Here is a 23,406-nt window from a genome sequence, read left to right as displayed (position 1 = left end):
GTAGGTCTTTTGTGAGACAGTATCACGAATCTTTATCTGTGAGACGGGTCAACCCTACCGATATTCACAATAAAAAGTAATACTCTTAGCATAAAAAGTAATATATTTTCATGGATAACCCAAATAACTGATATTCACAATAAAAAGTAATACTCTTAGCATAAAAAGTAATATTTTTTCATCGATGACCCAAATAAGAGATTCGTCTCACAAAATACGACCCGTGAGACCGTCTAACACAAGTTTTTGCTTATAAAATTATAACTAATTCAGCGAAACATATATAACCAAAAATATTATACATCAATACATCCAAAACTAAAACGAACATTTTTTCTTAAATAAATTGATCGATTGCTCTGCTTTTAATTTCCATGCAATAATAATTGCTGCTGTAATATGTTAGCCGTGGTCTTTGGTATTGACAAATAAATTATGAGCATTTATAACCGAAGTATATTCAAGGAATAGTTTAAAGTGACAAATACCAAAATTTAAATAATAGGAAGACTCGGTGGGCATGTACTGAATATTATCAATAAAAATATATATGATATCCATTAATTACTATATATATATCTAAATTGTATATCTCGATCCAATTAATTAGACTTAATTTTTTTCGATCGTCTCAAATATATAGTTCTTTTTTTAAATTTTGTTGTATTTTTTTGTTTTACGATTACATATATTCATATTAACTAAGTATTGACGAACGTACAACTATTTTTAAAAATGAATTAAACATGAATAAAATAAGATGTTTGTATGAAATATTGTTTTCTCAATGATTTTCTTAATGTGTGTGAAATAAAAATAAATATATAGTAGGTCTATTGTGAGACGGTCTCACAAATCCTTATCTGTGAGACGGTCAATCCTACCAATAATTCATAATAAAAAGTAATACTCTTAGCATAAAAAGTAATATTTTTTCATAGATGACCCAAATAAGAGATCTGTCTCACGAAATACGAGACTGTATCACACAAATTTTTGCTATATATATATATATGAAGAGGGAGTATTTATTTACCAGATATAAATATACAAAATGTATTGATTTAAACTCACGAAAAGTATGGAATTAGTGTAATCGTACAAGTTAAAAAGGTAATTTTGAAATAGGTACAAGTTTTGCATATATTTAGAAATATACGTACGTAAAATTCACGTCATTTTGATTGATTATATTTCAAAATAAAATGTGCAATGCATAGTTTACGGGCAACAAGTTGAGGTGACAAAATTGGTCTAACCGCAACATAGGATGATTGTAGTTTTGCCATAAATTATAAGCAAAGTGTGTGATGAGTAATCACTCGGTTATATCCATCAGTGTATGTTTAATCATTATCAGCTCTCGAGGTTGTCTGAATTCATGGAATAAGTGAGCATTTGACCAATTGTCAAAAGTTCGATTCTCCTTAACAACACCTTATCGGGTGATCTTGTCGCGCACAAACCCAATTTATGCACGTGGCTAGCATGATTAGTAAGCTATTGCATTAGCCTGGAGTGTTAAAAATGATTCAGCATTGGTCAAAGAATACTATAAAGTGCATAAAGGGAATGGAGATGTGTAGAAAATACATGGGCGTTGAAGGTGGTGTAGAGTGAAGTTACCTACAGTAAGAGGTCATCTAGAATAAGTATTGATCGGCGGTTGCAGTTGGTTACCGGTTTATGGAGATTGAATGTTTGTGGTCGATTTGAGAAACGTGATTTAAATCCAAAGAACTCATCAGGGTCTAAGTATAAAGATAAAAAGAAATTCTATATTTTAAAAAACGGAATTTTAAAATAGACTATCCCTAGCGCAAGAAACGATCCTAATATCCTATAGATGGGCCCACTATCACTGGCTCATCCCTAGCCCAAAATGGAAGACAAGCCCATCAAGGGCCCATGTATTCTCCTATAAATACCAGGTTTGAGTGTTCAGTTGAAAAATTCAATATATTGTTTTCAGCAGCACCCTTAGCTGCTCTCCACTTATATCCCCAGTCTCTGACTTGAGCGTCAGAGGGGCTATGCCAGGACACCCTCCTGGCCTCCCTCTAACGGTCTTCTTTGTGATTTCAGTCTCAAGGCGAATTCAAAGCCTGCGTCTGGACTAGTGACACTTGCTGGAATCGAACCCTAAAATTTCCGTGAGTATCAGATCCTGTAATAAATCAAAAGAAAATGGAGATTTTAATATAGCCTCTATGAGAGTGCTGAAGTTTTGTGCCTTGGTGATCAGAACGTTGACGATCAATGGATTATTGATCAGGAATGCACATATCATATGTGCCCATACAAACAGTACTTCCGTTCGTACAAGAAAAGTGAAGGGACTCCAGTAAGGCCTCCAAAGTAGCAGGCATTGGATCCATCATATTGAAGCTGGATAATGAGGTTCAAAAGGTCATAAGAGATGTAAGACATGTACCAGACCTGAAGAGAAATCTTATATCTCTTGGAATGCTGGACACACATGGTTTTAGTTGTAAAGCAGAATGTGGAGATATGAAAGTTTCAAAAGGGTTACTTGTGATGAAAGGGATACTTGAGAATGGCTTGTACTTACTACAAGCAAAAAGCTATTGTGGGAGATATGTGTTGCGAGATGAAGGTGCCTGATGCACAACTCTAGCACAAAAGACTTGCCCATATAAGTGAAGGCGGACTTAAGGAATTAAGTAACAAGGCTTACTTGGTTGTGACAAAGTCACATAACTCACTTTTTGTTATAAACATTGCATCTATGGTAAGGCAAAAAGGTTAGAGATTTTGCAAAACACACTACAAAAGAGATTTTTTAATATACGCATAGTGATCTATGGGGACCTTCGAGGGAACCATCTCACAGTGGTCAAAGTAATTTACGTCCATAGTAGTTGATTATTCTCGGAGAGTTTGTGTGTTAATTTTGATGAATAAAAATGAAGCATTTATAAATTTTAAGGGCTGGAAAGTCCTTGTTGAAACACAAACTGAGAAGAAAATTAGGAAATTAAGGACAAATAATGGATTGGAACTTTTTAGTGAGGGTTTTAATAAATTTTGCAGAGACATTGGTATTGAGAGACGCTACACAATAAGGATGACTCGTCAACAAAATGTATTGGCTAAAAGATTAAATAGGATAATCATGGAAAAGGGTGGAGTGCATGATGTCTAGTGCAAATTTAACAAAGGATTTATGGGCAAAAGTCGTAGCTACTGCAATGTATGTTATCAACAGAAACCCATCTATAACTATTGACCTCAAAACTTCAATGGAGAAGTGGTAATTAAGGACACGAACCAACGCTAGATCACCTTAGATTTTTGGATGTGTGGCCTATGCTCACACAAACAAAGGAAAATTTGAACCAAAAGTATTAAATGTATGTTTATCGGATTCCCAGAAGGAGTAAAAAAGTATAGACTTTGCTGTATTGAAGATGGACGTCCTAAATTGTTTAACAATAAGGATGAAATCTTTAGGGAACATGATATGTATCACTCTCGGGCTCCGGAAAAAACGACTGATAAACCACTCGAATCAATAGACAAATTGGAGTTTGAGGTGGAGTTCACTTATACGCTCAACAAAAGTAGAGTGAGTGAAATCAGAAGGAAAGTGACTTGCCAGATCTTGAACAAAAATGATGAGAATCTCTTGGCAAGTGACAGAATTAGAAGAATCATAAATCCACAAATTGTACAGCTTTTTCTCACACAACAACCACTAAGACATGTGGTGAAGAATCTTTTAACATACAATGAGGCTATGAAGTGTGTAAATTATAGGAAATGGAGGGATTCAATTGAAGAAGAGTTGAGGTCTCCACACAAGAATAACACATGGAAATTTGTTTATAGGCGAATAGGGCAAAAGATTGTAGGACGTAAACTTGTGATTATTATATCTTTTTCGTATCATGCATTGGACTATAATCCAATGAGTTGAGATCAGTTTGTAACACGAGGTTTACTTAGTGCACACCGAATGATAGTGGTTGCGGATTCCCACGGCATAAAAAAAAGTTTAATAATTACAATGATGGGTATACATGTTATGAGATGAAATTAAGTCATTTTTCAAATAAGTTGTATATAAGATCCCTTAAATTGTTTTAAAAACATGTCTATGCATGAGAAGTTAATTACATAAAATTCATTTTTTTGGGGAACTTTGATTTGTTTTTTTTTAATAATTTAAACCGTGAGGCTCACTTATTATAATTACTTATAAAAAAATATTTATTAGATTAATTATGTAGTAGAAAATGATTTAAAAATACTTCAAAAATAAACCTCGGGCCTATAAAAATTTCTGCATGATCTACCCGTAAATAGTACATACAAAAAATTTAAAATACCTGAAAAATAAAAATGTCTCAAGGACGATATTGTTGAATTCATAAACAGTCACATACAAGTGTCGGCTAGACACAAACCAACAATTAATAATCAACCGTTCAAGTAAAAGCCGACAAAACTCCAAAACAAAATAAATTAAATCCAATCAAGTAAATAACAATCCAAATAATCATTCAGATACAAATGTTTTTTTAGCTACATTAGACCTCTCTATTTGAATTGGTTTTTAAGTTGAGCATCACTCACACACAATTAAATTGGACGACTTTTCCTTTCCCCAAAAAAAAATTTAGTCGGACGACTTTTTATCAACTCTACTCGTTCTTCGAAATTTCATTCAACTAATCAACCAATAATTTCATGTTTGAAATTACTAATTATTTACGTTAATAGCTCCGTATTCTATATTTTTTTATTTTATGCTTTGTTGTTATTAAATATATCTATGTATCTATATTACTAAACTTGAAATCCATATACTGACAAATTTTAGAGTAGATCTCTTGTGAGACGGTCTCACGAATCTTTATCAGTGAGACGGGTCAACCCTACCGATTTCACAATTAAAAGTAATACTCTTAGCATAAAAAGTACTATTTTTTCATGGATGACCAAAATAAGATATCTGTCTCACAAAATATAACCAGTGGGATCATCTCATACAAGTCTTTGCTCAAATTTTATTGTCACGATGCGTCTTTTTATTCAATGTCAAATTTTTCTTTATTTATTTAAAATTTGTCATTCAACAAAAAAGCCTCTTATCGTAAATTTATCAGCACCCTGATATTATAAAAAACACTAAAATTATTAGTAAATTACATATATATTTGATTGATTGATTGATTTATTTATTTTTTCAAAAAGATTAACCATATTTGATTTTCTTAACCCACAAAAAAATTTCGTTTTAATTCACAATTTGTATCGCTATAATTTCTTATCTCGATTGTTCATCACTATTTACCAATTTTTCCGTGCTTTATAACCTAACAATGAGATACAAACAGTGTGTGCAAATATTTAAAATGATAAAAACTTGTATGAGACGGTCTCACGGGTAGTATTTTGTGAGATGAATATCTTATTTGAATATTTCACGAAAAAATATTAATTTTTATACTAAGAATATTATTTTTTATTGTGAATATCAGTAAGTTTGACTCGTTCTTACAAATAAAGATTCGTAACACCGTCTCACAAGAGATCTACTCGTTTAAAAAAGTGATTACTGACTTCTTCTTTTTTTCGAAGTTTGCAAACACTACCATAATTACTTGTCCTTGATTAATTATATGTTATTCGAGGAGCATGGATTATTCATGTATCAAATTTTTTAAGCCAAAAAATCGATGCCCCACATAGCCAAAATAAATATTGACTCTTGGATTTACCCTTGAAAAATAATACTTACGCATTGTTTGACTTTTTATTGTTTTTTAAGTCTAATTAATATAATATTTCATTCAAATATATCCAACTTTTTCAAATTTTCGTTCTAAAAAACCCCGATTATATTTTAAAATCATTTTTTTTGGGCTTATTAAGGCCCAATAGTTTCCAAAGGGTCCAGTTGAGAATCTGGCTGGCATATAACTCTCTCTGCCTGTCTCCAAATGAAAGAGACAAGAAAAGCCAGCGTCATGACTCATCGGCCATAGCAAGAAAAAAATTTCCTCTAAAAAAAAAAAAAGAAAAAGAAAGAAAGAAATGTATCCAGTCTACACTCGAAAAAAAAGCAAAAAAAAAAAAAATTAATTACGAAGTGGAATTGGGTTCCTGAGATTCACTTTTCTTTGAATTTGGATTCTCCAATGGCTCCCCCAGAAAGGGAGAGAAAATCTGCAATGCGAACCCCATGGTGTCATACATTCGTGTCATTCATTCTGAAATTCTTGAATTTTCTGCAGGCTTTCGTAGGTGTAGCCATTGTTATATACTCTGCTTACATGCTTACCCAGTGGCAGAACCACCGCGACGAATTTCCTCCGCCAGCTCCTTCGCCCAGTGACTCTGAAGTTGAGCTGGATGCTCAAGTCATCATTACTATGAATTTTGCGTATGGTGTCGTTTCATTCGACGACAATGCGCTCCGCATGGGTTTGCACTCTCTTCCAGCTCCATGGTACGCATACTTTGTTTATAGTTTAATTCAGTATGTATTTGTCGAGATCTTGAATTTGTATTTTCTACTTGTATATTTTATGTTTAGTTTTTGGAATCAGGATCACCTTATTTATTTTTCTGTATATGTATTTCGTGACAGGTTTATATATGGTTTTATGGGAATCGGAATTTTAGTATGTTATATCACTTGCATTGGTCACATTGCAGCTGAATCGATCAATGGCTGCTGTCTTTGCTTTGTATCCTTTTTGTAGAATCTATTTTTGTGGTCTCTCCCGCATGAGAAGTTCAATGAAAATATTATAATTTTTTTATCTTCATACTGATTATTGGGATAATTCTTAAATTTAGAATGAAGTCGGATTCTGATTGAAACTTTACAAATACTGAAACGGATGCTCTGACTTATTGATGCCTATCAGGATTCTTTTTTTCTCCCTGGGAATTGAGTAGAAATCATCTGGTTAATTCTGCGTGTTGTGCTAGTTTATCTCATTTTCTTTAAGAAATCTCGTCTAAAGTGGCTCAAATGCTTTTGAACCATTTTAGTCTCGTGATATTGCTAACCCTTGACCACATAAAAAAGTATGCGTTGCTAATTACAGTATTTGTTCTGTTGGAAGCTGGTTTGGTTGCTTTTATTGCACTGGATCACCATTGGGAGAAGGTACATCTATCAACTGAATATGGGGAGTTGCTAGGTTCTCAAGTGGTAGACTCTGGATTTGAGTCCATGCAGTTTCCATGTAACTATTATCTAATTACTAGAATTGAAATTATCGATTCTAAGTTAAACCGAATGAAATGATTTGTATGATGAAACCAAAAAACAAAATGCGGCTGTGAATTATTCGTGGCAAAGAAATTCAAACATTTCTCCTGACAAACTTATCCAATTGATCACTCAAGAAACAAAGACAAGTGTCGCTTTGTCACTAAACGATGTTTTTCACGTCAATCAGATATTTTAATGGTGCATAATGGGCTCAATAGACGCAATGGGAAGAAAACTAAAAACACTAAAGTGAAGCCTTCATGTTATCTTCTAGAAGATAAGTGCCCAGCTTGTGAAGAAAGTCACCAGAGAATACCATAGAAGATTGTTGATTAATAGCTGTATTAGCAAGTTAATCAGCAGCTTGATTGCCTTCGCTGTGAATGTGGGAAGTAGAGACATGCCATTCCTTATTTAACTATTTCCATATATGATGTAGAAGTCTAGCTAATCCTCGTCTGGAACCTGAGAATGAGGGTTACCTTGTTTTGGTTCCTGATGCAATATTCAGAATGAAACATGCAAAAAACACAAATGCGAAAATAAACCAAGAGCAAAGCAACAATATAGATCTTACCGATTGTACACTCTCTGTTAATTTTTGTATGATGATTCACATGCTTTTACTTGCTTCATCTTTGACATAATTTTTTCAGGACCTCCCACTTGACCCAACTGGAGAACTCGACAGTCTCCGCACCTTTATAGAGGACAATGTTGATATCTTTGAGTGGGTTGGCATAGCTATTGCTGTAATTCAGGCATGTTCAGTTTTTCGAGCGTTTATAATGTTTTAAATTTAACCCAGGTATATTTTGTTGACACGATGAATTAGGTTTTTCCAGTCACAAGGATCCTCTCTGAAATGATGAAGAGACACGTGTTATAATAAATGATCGAATTACCGCAAAAATTATTCACCGCCTTCTAGAGCTAGAGGCAATACGATGAATGGATGATTCTATTAGATTGGGCAATATATTATAATTCGTTATGATCTTTTACTTTTACTACTCATTTTTGCCAACTCAACATATCTGTGCTTTTGAGTGTTTGAATTGTTATAATGGCTGTTTTTTCAGCGTTGAAGTTTCCAACAACTGCAGTTAGAATAGATTTTCATCAGCACATTTTATTTCAGGGCCTGCATGATTTTTGTTGGTCAAATTCTTTTTGATGTTGAAGATACGATTCCTGTTATTCTTTTTCAGGTACTTTCTGTACTTTTTGCGGTGATACTCAGATACTTGGTATCCAATCGAAGCGGGGACGATGATATTGAGGAGGATAATGGTACTCAGACTAGAGCTAGGGAACCACTGCTTAATACGTACTCAAGCCAAGCATCTGGATCGACTAAGGGTGATTCTTATATCTGGAGTTCAAGGATGAGGAAAAAGGTCGGTATTTTTACTACTTATACCAGGTCAATAACTGTCAGTGACCAATCTTTATATTTCTATAATAAACCAAATTTCCTTTCCGAAATACCGCATTATGTAGCACCCTTATTTTTAATAAAAAGTAACTATAATAAAATGAAAATTAAAACATAACATTGCATTTTACACAAAAAGTTACTATACTTAAAATCAAGTTTTATATTACAACTCAATATATCATACGAATCCTCGTACGAATGAAAAGCAAACACGATTATTGAAATCGAGCCCTCAATTCAATAACGAACAATAATCGATTATGTTATCCCGATCTTTTGAAACAAGTAACGATTTGTGATATTCACCTCTAAGCGATTATAACTTAGCAACAAATATCAACGATAAAAAACAATCGAATTTCATACGAACCTTCAAAGAACTTGTTTTGACAATCCGTGCGAAAGCAATTGACAAACGCCACAAAGATGCAATCTTTGATAAGTTTGATTTGATTTTGAAGACAAAGCTTTTGCCTTGTAAATTTGAGAGAAATCTCAAGAACTTTGATTTATCATTCAATTATTTCGTTCATGGTCCTTACAATGCATTATATAAACAATAAAATACAAGAAAAGTTGTGTGAAAAGGCTTAATAAAAGTAGATAACAATTTTGACACGGAAGGGCGCGCGGCTGCGCATGATCTTGCGCGGTGGCGCGCGAGATTCGGCCATTCAAAAGCATCCGGCGCGCGGCAGCGCCGGAACTCGCGCGATGGCGCGCGCCATGCGCGCGGCCACGCCAAATGTGGCGCTGGTGCGCGTCACCTGCTGCCCCTTTGCGCGCGCGGTTGCGCGAGATCTTGTGCTGGGGCGCGCATGCTGCTGTCCTCATGGTCATTTAACACTTGTCCTGTTTCGACGGAAGTGGAACCTTGCCTAATCCAGTCTCGAGTCAATCTGCTCCAAAAGCGATAACATTCCAAACACTTCCATTGTTGTGTCCATGTTCCCCAAACTCCTCTAATTTAGACACCTCATTTGTTGAACTTCCTTGGTAGTTCACCATGAATCCTTGAAGTGCTTCTTTAAACTTCTTGCTACGTCCCCTCGTTATAGGTCCTTCGGTATATTCTTTTGTTGAACTCCACCACTTGCTTGAATATGCTTGATTCATCATCTTTAATCACAATCAAGCTTGAAAGTCCGAGGCAACAACGCATCTTAAATCTCCTTTCAACCATTAGCACGTAACACCCGGTCAGATTCGTATCATACTCCCTTCTTCAAAAAGATTTGTCCTCAAATCTTGTCTACCTACACAAAAACGAAGCAAGTTAGTAATAACAAGAACTATATTATCAACATGCTTACCTTTAAGCTCAATATTGTAGACGCTATCATTTACTCGCTCCATCAGCACTAGAAACTCCAACTTCACGGTCGCCTTCCATATGTATTTATCATCCTCAACATACACCAATTGACGAGTGACACCAAATGATAAGATATCATTAACTATCACAAATATCAGATTTCTCCCCTTCTTAGACCTAGTTAACACACAAGTGAAATCCATACACGTGTACGACCATAGTCCACTAGGAATAAGATATAATTGATGCGACACATAAGAATCAAACTTAGATGCCCTTTCCTCATATCCAATGCACCCTTCACTACACCTCTTAACATACCTCTTCATATGCAACCAACACATATAATCATGCATTTTATCAAAGCTAAAGACACCACTATATGCATCACCAGCATGTAACTCATGCAATGAATTTAGAATAAACAATTTATCCTCCTTAAAATTGTATTCATTATGATCATAAAAATTATTACGTGCAATGCATGTTTCACAATTCCACTCAATATACCTCCTCATATGCAACCATAGTAAAAATTCATGCCTCATATCTATGGCTCTAGTTACTTCATGGCTACCAATTAAACACATGTCATGTTCATCCTTGCTCCTCTCATAACCATCATCAAACCAACATAAATCATGCAAATAGAACACAATAAATGTATTATCCATGTAATCTTCACAACCATCAACAATCAAATATAAATCACGGAAATATGACACGTCACATGTACTATCCATGCAATCATTTAATTCTTCACAAAGATTTGAACATAATGCATACAATTCATTGTCATGACTAAAACTCATCAATTTGACAACTCTTGAAAAATCACAATCACCTAGCATTTAAACTTGATCTATTCAATATGTCATCATTCTCAAATCTATGACTTCTAGGCACAAAGGTTAATTCACAGTTAGACCCTTTAGACATCCCACTCTCAACTCTCTCATCAAACGCTTGAATACAACACAACAACGAAGTAAGATAAGGACGAAAGTCATACCTCATGGTTGTTGCGTTGGCAACTAACCTTACCTCACGGTGAGTGTTCTCAACATCAAATGGATCATCCCATTGCATTTTTACACCTTCCTCATTTGCTCGTCTCCTCATCATGTCTTCATCGAAATCCTGCAAAGGAGAAATAATAGTGCTCGGGATTGAACTGGCTATATCATCACAATGAGAATAAACCAACTTGTACATAGGTACATGAAATGGTTTATGCAAGAACAAGCAACTCTCAACCTCACTCTTTTGATTCTTTTGGGCCTTTAATTCATTTTTCTTTTCATTTTCTTTGGCCTCTTTTTCTTGTTCTCTTTCTTTTATCTCATTCTTTTCTTCTCTTTTTATTTCTATGGTCATCTCACTCTTTTGTTCACTCTTTCTTTTGACCATTTTAAATTCATTTTCACTCAAGTCATGAAGTATCAATTGAACCTCAAGGACTCCTTTTGGATTCAATTGAACAAGAGAAACATTTTGTCCCTCAAGAAATGGATGTACAATAATTGCTCCTTGCCTACTCCCCATATCTATATTAGACAATTTAAGCACTTCTCCTCCACCTAATGATTCAGTTTCTACTATACATTGTTTAACATCATTCGACTCATCAACTAGTGGAATACCATCATCAACAAGTTTCATAACATCAAATTCAGATTCAGGTTCCACTACAACCTCATCTCCAAGTTCAGACTCAACAACCACCTCATCCTCCACTCGGGATTCAAGCTCACCCACAACATCAACCTCCATTTGAGAATTAAGTTCAACTGGTGATTTTACTACGATCACCTCCTCACGTGGACATTGGCTGATTTCATGCCCAATTGCTAAACACCAACAACATATAATATCACAAGTACTAGAATTTGAGTTTTTAAATTTACATTGATATTCATATTTGCTAGCTTCACATCTCGACTGCTCCATTGGACTAGCAATGATTTTCTCTCCCCGGTTGCTATACCCACTACTCTCCTCACATCCCCTATCATCATCACGATGCAAATACAACGATCTATTCCCTCCAAATCTTCTACGTCGCCTATCCTCATCATATTGCCTATCATGTATTTCCTCTTCTTCGCACCTCCTATATTTTTTTCGTAGAGGCTTAAACTCCTTCTCCCATATTCTATCCAACCCACCTAACATTGTTTGAAATTGACGTTCGTCAAACATTATACCTGCAAGAAAAAAATTAGTAGAAAATAATAAAGAATAAATTTTCTCACCACGAATCCTCACTGGTCACTCCAATGAAAATTCACTCGACTCTCCTTTTTTTTTTCTCTTTTTTTTTCACTACAAAATACTCACCGATCACTCGAAAGAAATACCGCTCGCACTCAAGTGTTTTCACTCGAATTTGATAGTCCTTCTCTAAGATGTGCTCAAGCTTTGTACTTGTATATCAAACTAACAAGATTCAACTCGTGGACACTCGCAACTGTCTCACTTGGACTGCGCAAAACAAAGAACGCTAGAATAACGCAGATCTTACAACAATACAAAGGATAACACGGTTCTGAAAACAGAAACGAAAGTATAACACAGATCTGAAAACAGAACAAAATTTTAGAAAGATCTGAAAATAGAAACGAAAGGATAACACAGATCTGATAACAGAACGGATTTTTTTTTTAATTTTTAGACAGATCTGAAAATAGCAACGAAAGAATAACACAGATCTGAGAACAGAACGAAATTTTAAACAGATTTGAAAATAGAAACGATAACTTACTTGAATCAAAGAGAACCAAATGCTCTGATACCAAATGATACGAATCCTCGTACGAATGAAAAGCAAACACGATTATTGAAATCGAGCCCTCAATTCAATAACGAACAAGAATCGATTATGTTGTCCCGATCTTTTGAAACAAGTAACGATTTGTGATATTCACCTCTAAGCGATTATAATTTAGCAACAAATATCAACGTTAAAAAACAATCGAATTTCATACGAACCTTCAAAGAACTTGTTTTGACAATCCGTGCGAAAATAATTGACAAACGCCACAAAGATGCAATCTTTGATAAGTTTGATTTGATTTTGAAGACAAAGCTTTTGCCTTGTAAATTTGAGAGAAATCTCAAGAACTTTGATATATCTTTCAATTATTTCGTTCATGGTCCTTACAATGCATTATATAAACAATAAAATACAAGAAAAGTTGTATGAAAAGGCTTAATAAAAGTAGATAACAATTTTGACACGGAAGGGCGCGCGGCTGCGCATGATCTCGCGCGGTGGCGCGCGAGATTCGGTCCATTCAAAAGCATCCGGCGCGCGGCAGCGCCAGGAACTCGCGCGATGGCGCGCGCCATGCGCGCAGCCACGCCAAATGTGGCGCTGGTGCGCGTCACCTGCTGCCCCTTTGCGCGCGCGGTTGCGCGAGATCTTGTGCTGGGGCGCGCATGCTGCTGTCCTCATGGTCATTTAACACTTGAATAACATTCCAAACACTTTCATTGTTGTGTCCATGTTCCCCAAACTCCTCTAATTTAGACACCTCATTTGTTGAACTTCCTTGGTAGTTCACCATGAATCCTTGAAGTGCTTCTTTAAACTTCTTGCTACGTTCCCTCGTTATAGGTCCTTCGGTATATTCTTTGTTGAACTCCACCACTTGCTTGAATATGCTTGATTCATCATCTTTAATCACAATCAAGCTTGAAAGTACGAGACAACAACGCATCTTAAATCTCCTTTCAACTATTAGCACGTAACACCCGGTCAGATTCGTATCAATATATTTGCATGCATCAGGTAAATTAATAAAGTTTCCAGTTAGCAATAAAGTTGGACCGTATCGATACCACCATTAATGTGGGTTACTGTGTGCTTATGTCAAATTTAGTTATTTCTGAGGACTTTGGACATGTGGGTTGTTTGAATGTAATAGCTAAGTTTGCATGAGTTGGTTATCATCATTCACTTAAAAGATGAAAAACTCAAGGATGAAAGTGGCTTAAACGAGGAGGAAATTATGACAATCCTTTTGAGGCTTGGTTATAGAGATGATTAGTTGAAAAGTAGGATCTGCCCCTCATCGAACGAATAATCATGCAACAAAACAGTTCATAAATGGAGCTGTCTTATTATGATCATTACCCTCTTATTCTGGAGTGACAGGCCTGGAATCTAATTGAAGGGAGGCTTTTGAAAGTAATTTGGTGACATAATGTAGAAAATTACAAATAAAATGTGGTTTTTTTTTCATTTAACATGGGGTAACGAACGAGTCCACGGCTACTTGGACAAGAAATATTTCTTAATTTATTTCTTGCAGTTTCTGCTGCTGCTCACAAATGAAGTTAATTTACCAGTTCATATATTTAAAGATTTTCACATCGTTTTTGCTCTTTTAAATTTCTAAATAGTTATGAATTGATCAGTATTTCATATCCTATTCAACCGGTTTCCTGCTAATTCATCATTTGATAGTTCTTGAATTCAATTCCCTACATGAATTTCATTGTTGCAGTATGGATCAAATAGTGGTAGCACAGAAAATGATTTACCAAACCAAAACGCTTCCACTGATGTGTGACGATCAACAAAGGCACTAACCCTCTTAAAGGAAACAGAAAGCAGAAATACTCCTGTTGTTTTATCTTAACAAGTGATCTATGGTATTTTTTTATTTTTTATTTTTGTTTGTATGGTTCTTTCGTGAGTGTTTTGTTTGCTTAATGCATATATGCATTGTCGATTGGCATAATATGGTTGCTAAGAGTCCTTTTATGTTTTGAAAAAGTGAAGTAATTCAAGAAGGCTGTGTTGTTGAGTACTTTTGGTAACTTTGAGAGTGTATATATATGTGTGTATAAATATATTGATGTAATCACGAAGAACTGATGTAATTCTGCTTGTGTAATTCTAGTGGTATTTTTTTTCTAATTTTTGTCTGAAAAAATCAAGCATCGTGACTATTATGTCCTATGAAACACTGCCAGATAAGGATTGTGTATAGAAGAACATGAAAGTTACAGCAACTCTAAATTTTGGTGTTTTTTTAGTTAAAATACTTCTGATTTACGCAGGCATGCCTAATATGTTCATTTTAGAACTATATTGGTTTTTATGAAAGTATAATTATCATCATATAATTTTTATTGCATAATTTAATAGAGATAGAAAAACTATCCAGGAAAATTCAAGATGCAACCAAAAAATGAATTTTACTTGGTTAGCCCCAATCATCTATATCTATATATATACATATATATCGGAAGATAAGGGGTTTGGTTTAGTGCATTTTTGGTTGGTCCATAATTAATGCATATTTCGTGAAAAAATGAGGTGAACAAACAAGAATCACTGCTAGATACAATAATTTCATTCCCACGTGAATTGGATTGTCACTGTCATTAGCTGTTTCCATTCCATGAAAATCCTATTCCGATTGACTTTAAGTGATTTATTATCCCTCTGCAAATTAAAAGTGAGGTCAAAAGGTGAATAGTTCTTCCCACTTGAGGGCCTACAAAATTTTCGAATGTCCCAATACAATTGCTTTGAACTGCGAGCTGAAGAAAATTTAACTAATCATAATTTTGTTTTCTGTCCTTTGAGAAATTGCATTTAACCTTTTACATAAACAGGTGACAACCAATTAGCATTCCTCTCCAAGAATTAATGACCATTTCATGATAAAGGGAGTGCCGTGCGGAAGATCTAACACATACAATATTCATATTTATAAATAATTTTATACCATTCTGGTGTTTTATAAAAAAGGGAATACCAATAATATACAACAGAAATGGTCCTGACAGTGAAAGGATGCACATTAAGTGCAGCAATTTGCATCACAGGTGAGGGCTGGGGACCATACAGTGGAGTTGTGGACACAGTAAAGGAAACTATAAGTTGTTCAAAGAATGGTTTGGCCTTGCGCCCCTACCTGTAAATTCAACCACTGCTTCTTCTACAAGCTCTTCCAGTAACTTCCCTTCAAGCTCCTTCCCTAAATTATCAGCCTCCAAAGTCAAATGATCGATCCATCCCTTGCCTACAACCTCCTTTCTCACCACTCGCTCCAACATGAGGCTATTGTCATCCACATAGTCATCCGAAACGCATTTGATCTCACCAGATAACCATAAATTAGTTCTGTTCCACACCTCGTCCAGCATCGTGAATGATGTGTTCCCCAATACACTATTGTGGGCTTTAATGCAAGGAATGGCTCTTTGACCCGAGACTGACCCATATCCAGCAATTTCCACTAAAGCAGCATTGACACAGTCGAACACAAGCTTTCGGGTTGATCGTTTTAGCCTCCGCTTGGCCTCATGCAGTGTCTCCTTGTCTTTCAAGTCTATGTATTTGTCTCTTAACGATGGGTCTAACGGGCTATCAGGAGAGTGCCATCTGGCTAAAAACGAGTTCGATTGCACCTCTCCTAGCAGATCAGAAACAGATAATAGTGTCTTGACGAAGAAAAACCATTCTCGTTTCTCTTCGTCAGTTCCTTGACCAGAGAAAGATTGGTTTGGGGAATATCTCGAGACTGTGTCAATGCATGAATCATCCCATGAAAGAGTGCGAGCAATGGATCCTATAGGTGGTGATTTGTCAATCAAGTTTAATCTAACAGGATTGGCTGGTAACCCATCACCTGTAATAAAAGTAACATAAAGAAACAAAATTTTAGTTTAATAACATATCTGGTATAGAACAAAAGAGTAGAAGTGAATTTCAGGCAACGCATTTCACCATGTCTGTCAGGCTTGACATAATGTGGAAACACTGATGCCACATGCTCATCTTCTTCAAAGGGTGTATCTAGGACAGATATTGGACTCGGCTGATCCAAATATTCACCTGAGTTTCCAGATGCGACAGTCTTTTCCATGGAAAATCCGGTCTGCAAATGTAGAATTCATGAACAATATTCTCAAGTTTTCCTGATAGTAAATAACCTAAATGACACTAGCACGAATTCAGGAGGCAAAATAAAGTTTAGACCATTAGACATCCCCCTGATCACAAAATACAAGCAAGAACAAATACACGCATTCCTAAACGCTTGATAAAATTCAATATTGATTCAAATTCTACGTTTAAAACCAAGTAAAGCCAGAATTAAACTTTAAAAGATCAAGCAGCCATTGTGCAGCCAGGCTGATTATGTATACTAATTCGTGGTTAAAAACGTAACCAGGATTTTCTTAACCATCATCATCTGCCTCATATTCAATCCTCATGAAGATCACAACTCTACAATAGTATTACCAATTCTTGGTATGTGCAAAAACAGCAACTATTTACACAAGTAAGCTAATTTCACTTTACAGGAAACAAGAACAATTCCTGAAAGTAAAAGAATGTAAAGAGTATAAAAAATTGGTTTTTATTTTGCATGTTTAACACTTAATCTAACAATTAAATGAAAGAACAGAGAAAGCCAAACAAAAGACTTCTATTTCACAAAGTTAACATATCTAATTTCCTCAAATAAGCTACGCAAGATAAAGAAGATAGATAAACTGTAACTGTAACACTAACACTAACACTAACAAAAAACGCAAGTACCTCAGGACATGTTGCAACAAACTCGCCACCTTGATTTGAGGAAGATGTTTTATTAGAAAGCTTGGGCCAAGTAGGTGAAAAATGTTGAAATCCTTCATCAGTAAGACCTTCACATCTATTGCAGCCTTGTTCAGGAACAATTTTGGGGTGAAATTCATCTTTGGTATCAGATGCAAGGGACTTAGTCTTTACTAGCTTTTTTGTTCCTCGAGAAAAACAAACTCGACACTTTCCCTTTGAATGACGATTTAACAATTCTTTTCTTCGTCTCATCCTTTCGAGCTTCTGCATTGTCCTTATCAGGAACTGATATGCTTGTGCTTAACCTTGGTTCCATACTCAGTAAAAGAAACGGGAACGGACTTCGACCGCATAAGATTCTTTGGTGAATGATTCATGATTTCATTAGGCTCTGGTTCATTATCAGCCAGATAATTTGAACCCTTGCTTTCTTTGTTGGAAATGCTAACTTCCCTTGGCATCGCTGCCTTCTTTGTCTCAGAAAGTGCAAGCATTTCACCCAATGTACTCGAGATTCTTCGCGCATATGTCTGCTCTTGGCAACTCCCATTAGATGCCATCATGGCCCATCTTTCAGAAAGACGTTTCTTAGCTTCTCTGCATACTGATGACTCTGGGGAACAGGATACTCTACCAAAAGAGGAAGTTGAAAACGGACTTCCAAGCCTGTTAACATAATCCCAAGAGTGCCTAGATAGAGGTGACAGGACTTCCGAGTCACTAAGATTGCCAGCTGCGTATTCAATTTCTGATTTATTAAATGAACTTTCATCGCCAACATAACCATTGGAGAACACAGAAGACATTAAGCCTTCATCATGGTGATGCCTGCCAAGTTTCTCACGCATTTGCTGTGTGATTGCTTTTGCAACTTTTCTTGATTCTTGATTTTCATCATCTTCTACATCCCCCAAAATGTCTTCACCATTTATCACAGTTGGTGATTCTACTCGTGGACAAATATCTGCCTTAATATCATGAGACTTCACAGGACTTGGCTTTAGAACCACTATTCGAGTTGCTTGTGAGGGACTTTCATAATTCTTCCACCTTGCTGGAGAGGAATTAACCAGTTGATTTTTCTCCAACCCATTCAACAGAACGAAAGCACCATTTTTAATTTGTTTTCCATCACTATTCCCAGCACCAGAAAAATCATTACTATTTGCCACTTTCGATGGTCTAAGAACAGTGATACGCTTTATCTCTGGAGGAGGATTGGACGGTTGAGTGTAAAGATTATGTGAAAACATAGAATTTGGTTCTTGTAGGCACTTCAGAAACAAGTCTTTATTGGAATTCAATACTTCTAATGCATCTTGGAATTGCTTAGACTGACGAAGTTTTTCATCCATAGACATGCGTTTTGCTTCGACAAACTTCTGACGAACAAGAGCCATCCTTTTGTCATTTGAAGTTTCAGCGTATCTTCCTTTATGAGGTGGTTTCTGTAATGTTTCATAGACATATTTATATTCACGTGGCTCTATGTCGCGAAAGAATCCATTCTGTTGCTCCCAGTAACACATCGGTGTATCTGAATGACTACGAGAATGACCTCTAGAATGGTTTCTCTGCAAAGATACATCAGTTTCCTGCCTTGGAAGAGTGTCAAGCCCCATTAATTTGGCAATCACATTTGGTGGACCGCATTTCGAGTCCACATCTTTGGACATCTCTTGGGCAATGAGCATCTTCATGGGTGTTCCATTGGATTTTCTGGTTGAGTGTGAAGTCCTAATTTCAGATACAATCTGCAGGTATCACACAGACAAAAATAAATCAGTGTTAAAGAAACTCGGAAAAGCAGAGGAGGCAAAGTTATGTAAGTCACTCGAAATTAATATTACATCATATCGAGAGTTTACCACTTTCTCCTGCATTGGGTCACCCGATGGACTCATTCTTGTCACATCTGATCTGCTTCTGGAGAGAGGGGAACCTGAGAATCAGCAACCAGTAAATTATCATTCAAGAATGTCTTGCGTGTGCTTAATAATGGGAAAACAAAAATCAAAGTTAATCCCTGAATGAAGAAAATACTAGGAAAATTCAAGGAAACCATCAAAAGGAAAAGTTGAAATGCCGAAATTTCTAAGCAATTGAAACTGTATCATGATGTCTCACACTATCACACATCTGCCAGTACATTTTAAGCCAAAAGCATTTTCAAAAAGAAAAGTGATGGATATGCATGACAACAACATTTTCAAAAAGAAAAGTGATGGATGTGCATGACAGCAACATTTCTATGAGGAAATACACAAATGTAGTGTAGGAAAATATCCAAATAATTGAACCTTCCCGATGGGGTTTATCACTTAGCATCCGGTTTGAGGACACCCCTTCATTCAATTCAAAGAGGTTCACCACTCTCCCCAAGCATCCCGGAAATGATTTCTCAAAACTGTGATTTTCGACATTCTGATGAATACCATTCATCTCACTACCTGGTATAGAATGTTCCTTGGCGTTAGCCACCACAAAAATCTACAATTCAAAGTTTGACAAGGATGACAGAAAGAACAAAAATTGTTGACGCTCCGCCTGTAAAGTACCTCTTGTAAGAAGATTACTGTTTTGAAGTAAAAAAACTATACAAATTTAGCTACTTTGGCAGATTTTCAAACACCTCCCCCCTTGGAGCAACCAACCTCACTGCAAAAAATAAAAAATAAAAATCAAATGAAATGAAATGAAATGAAAGAAACATAAGAGGAAACAAAAGACAACCAGGCAAATAATTTGAGGGAAAATGGTACAAGATACAGAATTTAATAAATCCATACTGCAAATATTCAAAAAATACAAGGAAAAAGAGAATATGAGCTTAATGAAATATAAAGAAAAATCTTTAAGACGAACCTACAGCCCATAAATTGCATTCTTATGCAGAGAGAGAGAGGGACTGGGGGTAACGAAAATAGCAGATCGCTAAATAATTGAGCATTTACATATCCTCCCAGGAGGATCTTACATCAATGAGTTACAACCAACAACCCCGTGTAAATCACCGAACAAATAATGAGATCCATAGTTTACAATTACGAAATGAATCAAATAACCGATAGTTTCCTCATGTCACAAAAAATAGAAACCAAAAGAAAGAGAAAAATTAGGACCAAAGTAGCGACACTTTTCCAGTGAATAACATCCGGAGCTCACAATTGGATCTCGCAACATATTCGTACAAAGAAAGTTGATATTGAAGTACATCTCGAACCAAAAAATAGGCAAATTTTTAATTACGAATAAAAAGCTATATATCTTTATCCTTGATTAATCTTGGAAAGTAAAATAACAGCAAGTCCAAAAAATAGAACTTTATCCTGAAACAGTACCACTTTATTAAAAAATCAAAGAGAAAAGTAGCAAACACGGAGCAGACAAAAAGAACTCCAAAATACACAACGAGATATTCGATTTAACCAATCACCTTCGAAAAACGAGATCGGACGACAGCAAAAACAGGCGGAATCTTGACAAAAGACACCGCATCTAGTTCGAAAATCATCACAGAATTTGGTAGCAAACTTTCACTCCCAACTTCCGAAAATGTGAACCGCGGAACACTCAGGCTATCCCTTTTTACTCATTCCCAGAGACGTATATTGTTCCAAGCACGAGATAGTGAAGTATAATAGGTGGAGGGAAGCATAGGGCACGAATGTATGATTCCGGTGAGAATGTGGCCGGAGGTCAGCCGGGATTCACGTGAAGAAGAGAGAGTAAAAGAGCTTTCTTTGCTTGCAGTGACCTCTGGTCTCTTTTCCTTCACAACCGACTCCCTATCGGACGCGACGCGCTTTGTTTATTCTGATTAAATTAACTGTTTCGATTACGTATACATGATGAAATGAGGTGCAAACGAGGAAATCTATAAAAAATTTCTCAATTAAATTAAAGTATTAAATAAAAATAGACCGACGGTCCTTGTGATTTGGAGTTAATTCAATTTGGTCCCTGTAGTTAGGCTCTAATTTGATTTGAGCCCCTTTTATTAACTTTGAAATTATTATATTAGTTAGGACCAAGTTTCTTAATTCCTAGGCATGGTTCCAAAATTTGGGTGGTTGAGATTTTAATCTCTTGTATGAGTTCTTTTTTATTCCTGAGGTAGGTGTTCAACAATTTCATTAACGATAATTTGGATCGCATTTTCAATTGTTTACATTTTTTATTCACCAGCAACCATTTATTAAATATTAGCGTATCGACGCACGCAACAATATTTTTTTATAATTGATTTGATTTATATTTAAATGAGGATCAAAATATAATTATAAAAAATAGTGAGAGTCTATAATTTTGATATATAAATTAAAAAATAAAAGAATAAAAAATGACCTCAGTGAGAATTGAACATATAACCTAAACTCCAAAAAACAATGACTCTATCCGTTGAATTACATATAACTTACATTAAAATTTTAACATTTTATTAATATACATATATATATATATATATAATTATTAAAACAGGTTAGTTACTCTAAGTGTCACAAACTTAATAAAATAGTATAGATAGTATAGATACGGGATAAATCATTTATCTTAACACAATAACTTACAATCCATAATACCTATATAAACTCCACGAGACAAGCCTGGTGTGTTGGCTCGATCGAGTAAATAGTTGTTGGAAGAGTAGGTTTTTTGTGAGACGGTCTCACAAATATTTATATGTGAGACGGGTCAATCCTATCGATATTCACAATAAAAAGTAATATTTTTAGCATAAAAAGTAATATTTTTTCATGAATGACCAAAATAAGATATCTGTCTCACAAAATACGACCCGTGAAATCATCTCATACAAGTTTTTGTCTTGTTGAAATAATCAAACTCATCATCATTTGTCTCAGCATTTACTTACTACATCAACTCAGAAACTCAAACGAGAACATCGTTGACAGATGGAATAATAACATATATTTTTTTTATATTTAATTTTTTTCTCAATACGATAACATATAGATTTGAATAAATATTGGCTATACAAATGCTATTAGTACGTACAATCTTGCAAACTTGAGTCAACAAATGAGTAACAGCTAATGTAACAATAACAATCACAGTTTGTTCAGACAACCAAAATAATAGTTTTTTTTTTTGGTACAATGATAAAATAAAATGGCCAAGTAGTCTATTTATCATATTTAGTCGTTTTTGTCTTTATATGATCAGTGTCTATGTCAACGACAACTGGAACGTGCGAAAAGATAGGATTAGGTAAAATGGGGGTTTCCATGCAAAACGAAGCAAAACAATCAATAATGATTTTGAATAATTGGTTCTCTAATTATTGCAACTAACAAATAATTATATTAATTTCTTATGACTAGGCCTCTTTAATCTATTCGCTTATTCCAAGTCAGAAACAATTCACATCCTTGAAATAACAAAAACTTATGTAAAACGATCTCATCCGGTCGTATTTTGTGAGACATATCTCTTATTTGGGTCATCCATGAAAACATATTACTTTTTATTCCAAGAGTATTACTTTTTATTGTGAATATCGGTAGGGTTGACCCGTCTCACAGGTAAAGATTCGCAACACCGTCTCACAAGATACCTACTCCTTTGAAATAACGACGTTGATAATCCAACGTGATTATAACATTTTATGGGTTAATATATTTTACACCGACAATGTTTCTCTCCATATTATATTATTTTATTGATAATTCAGCGTGATTATAAAATTTTATGGGTTAATATGTTTACATGACGATGTTTTTCTCCGTATAATGATATTTTAAATCATGGTTGACATATATGTCATCGTCAACAAATTAATATTT

At 35.2% G+C, this 23,406-nt stretch overlaps 2 protein-coding genes across 2 annotated transcripts; one reads left to right on the top strand and one right to left on the bottom strand.

Moving 5' to 3' along the window:
• Window positions 1-6,016: 6,016 nt before the first annotated feature.
• LOC142545253 (tetraspanin-18) lies at window positions 6,017-14,933 on the top strand. The gene is made up of 6 exons (XM_075652321.1): window positions 6,017-6,478; window positions 6,620-6,719; window positions 7,067-7,147; window positions 7,912-8,016; window positions 8,467-8,655; window positions 14,523-14,933. Exons 1-6 carry the CDS (start codon window positions 6,168-6,170, stop codon window positions 14,586-14,588), a joined length of 852 nt encoding a protein of 283 aa, XP_075508436.1. The 5' UTR covers window positions 6,017-6,167; the 3' UTR covers window positions 14,589-14,933.
• A 776-nt stretch (window positions 14,934-15,709) lies between these two features.
• LOC142545247 (uncharacterized) lies at window positions 15,710-21,439 on the bottom strand. Its single transcript, XM_075652310.1, is given in 9 exon segments — window positions 15,710-16,661; window positions 16,760-16,910; window positions 17,579-17,761; window positions 17,763-17,881; window positions 17,883-19,353; window positions 19,450-19,541; window positions 19,900-20,049; window positions 20,158-20,257; window positions 21,036-21,439. Coding segments are annotated over 7 exon segments (2,916 nt in total). The 5' UTR covers window positions 20,042-20,049; window positions 20,158-20,257; window positions 21,036-21,439; the 3' UTR covers window positions 15,710-15,903.
• Between the last annotated feature and the right edge of the window lie 1,967 nt (window positions 21,440-23,406).

The sequence above is a fragment of the Primulina tabacum genome, chromosome 1 (assembly GCF_025594145.1).
Source record: "Primulina tabacum isolate GXHZ01 chromosome 1, ASM2559414v2, whole genome shotgun sequence".
NCBI classification, from domain to species: Eukaryota; Viridiplantae; Streptophyta; class Magnoliopsida; order Lamiales; family Gesneriaceae; genus Primulina; species Primulina tabacum.
The sequence above is the reverse complement of the archived record's forward strand: the minus strand, read 5'-3'. Positions and strand labels throughout refer to the sequence as shown.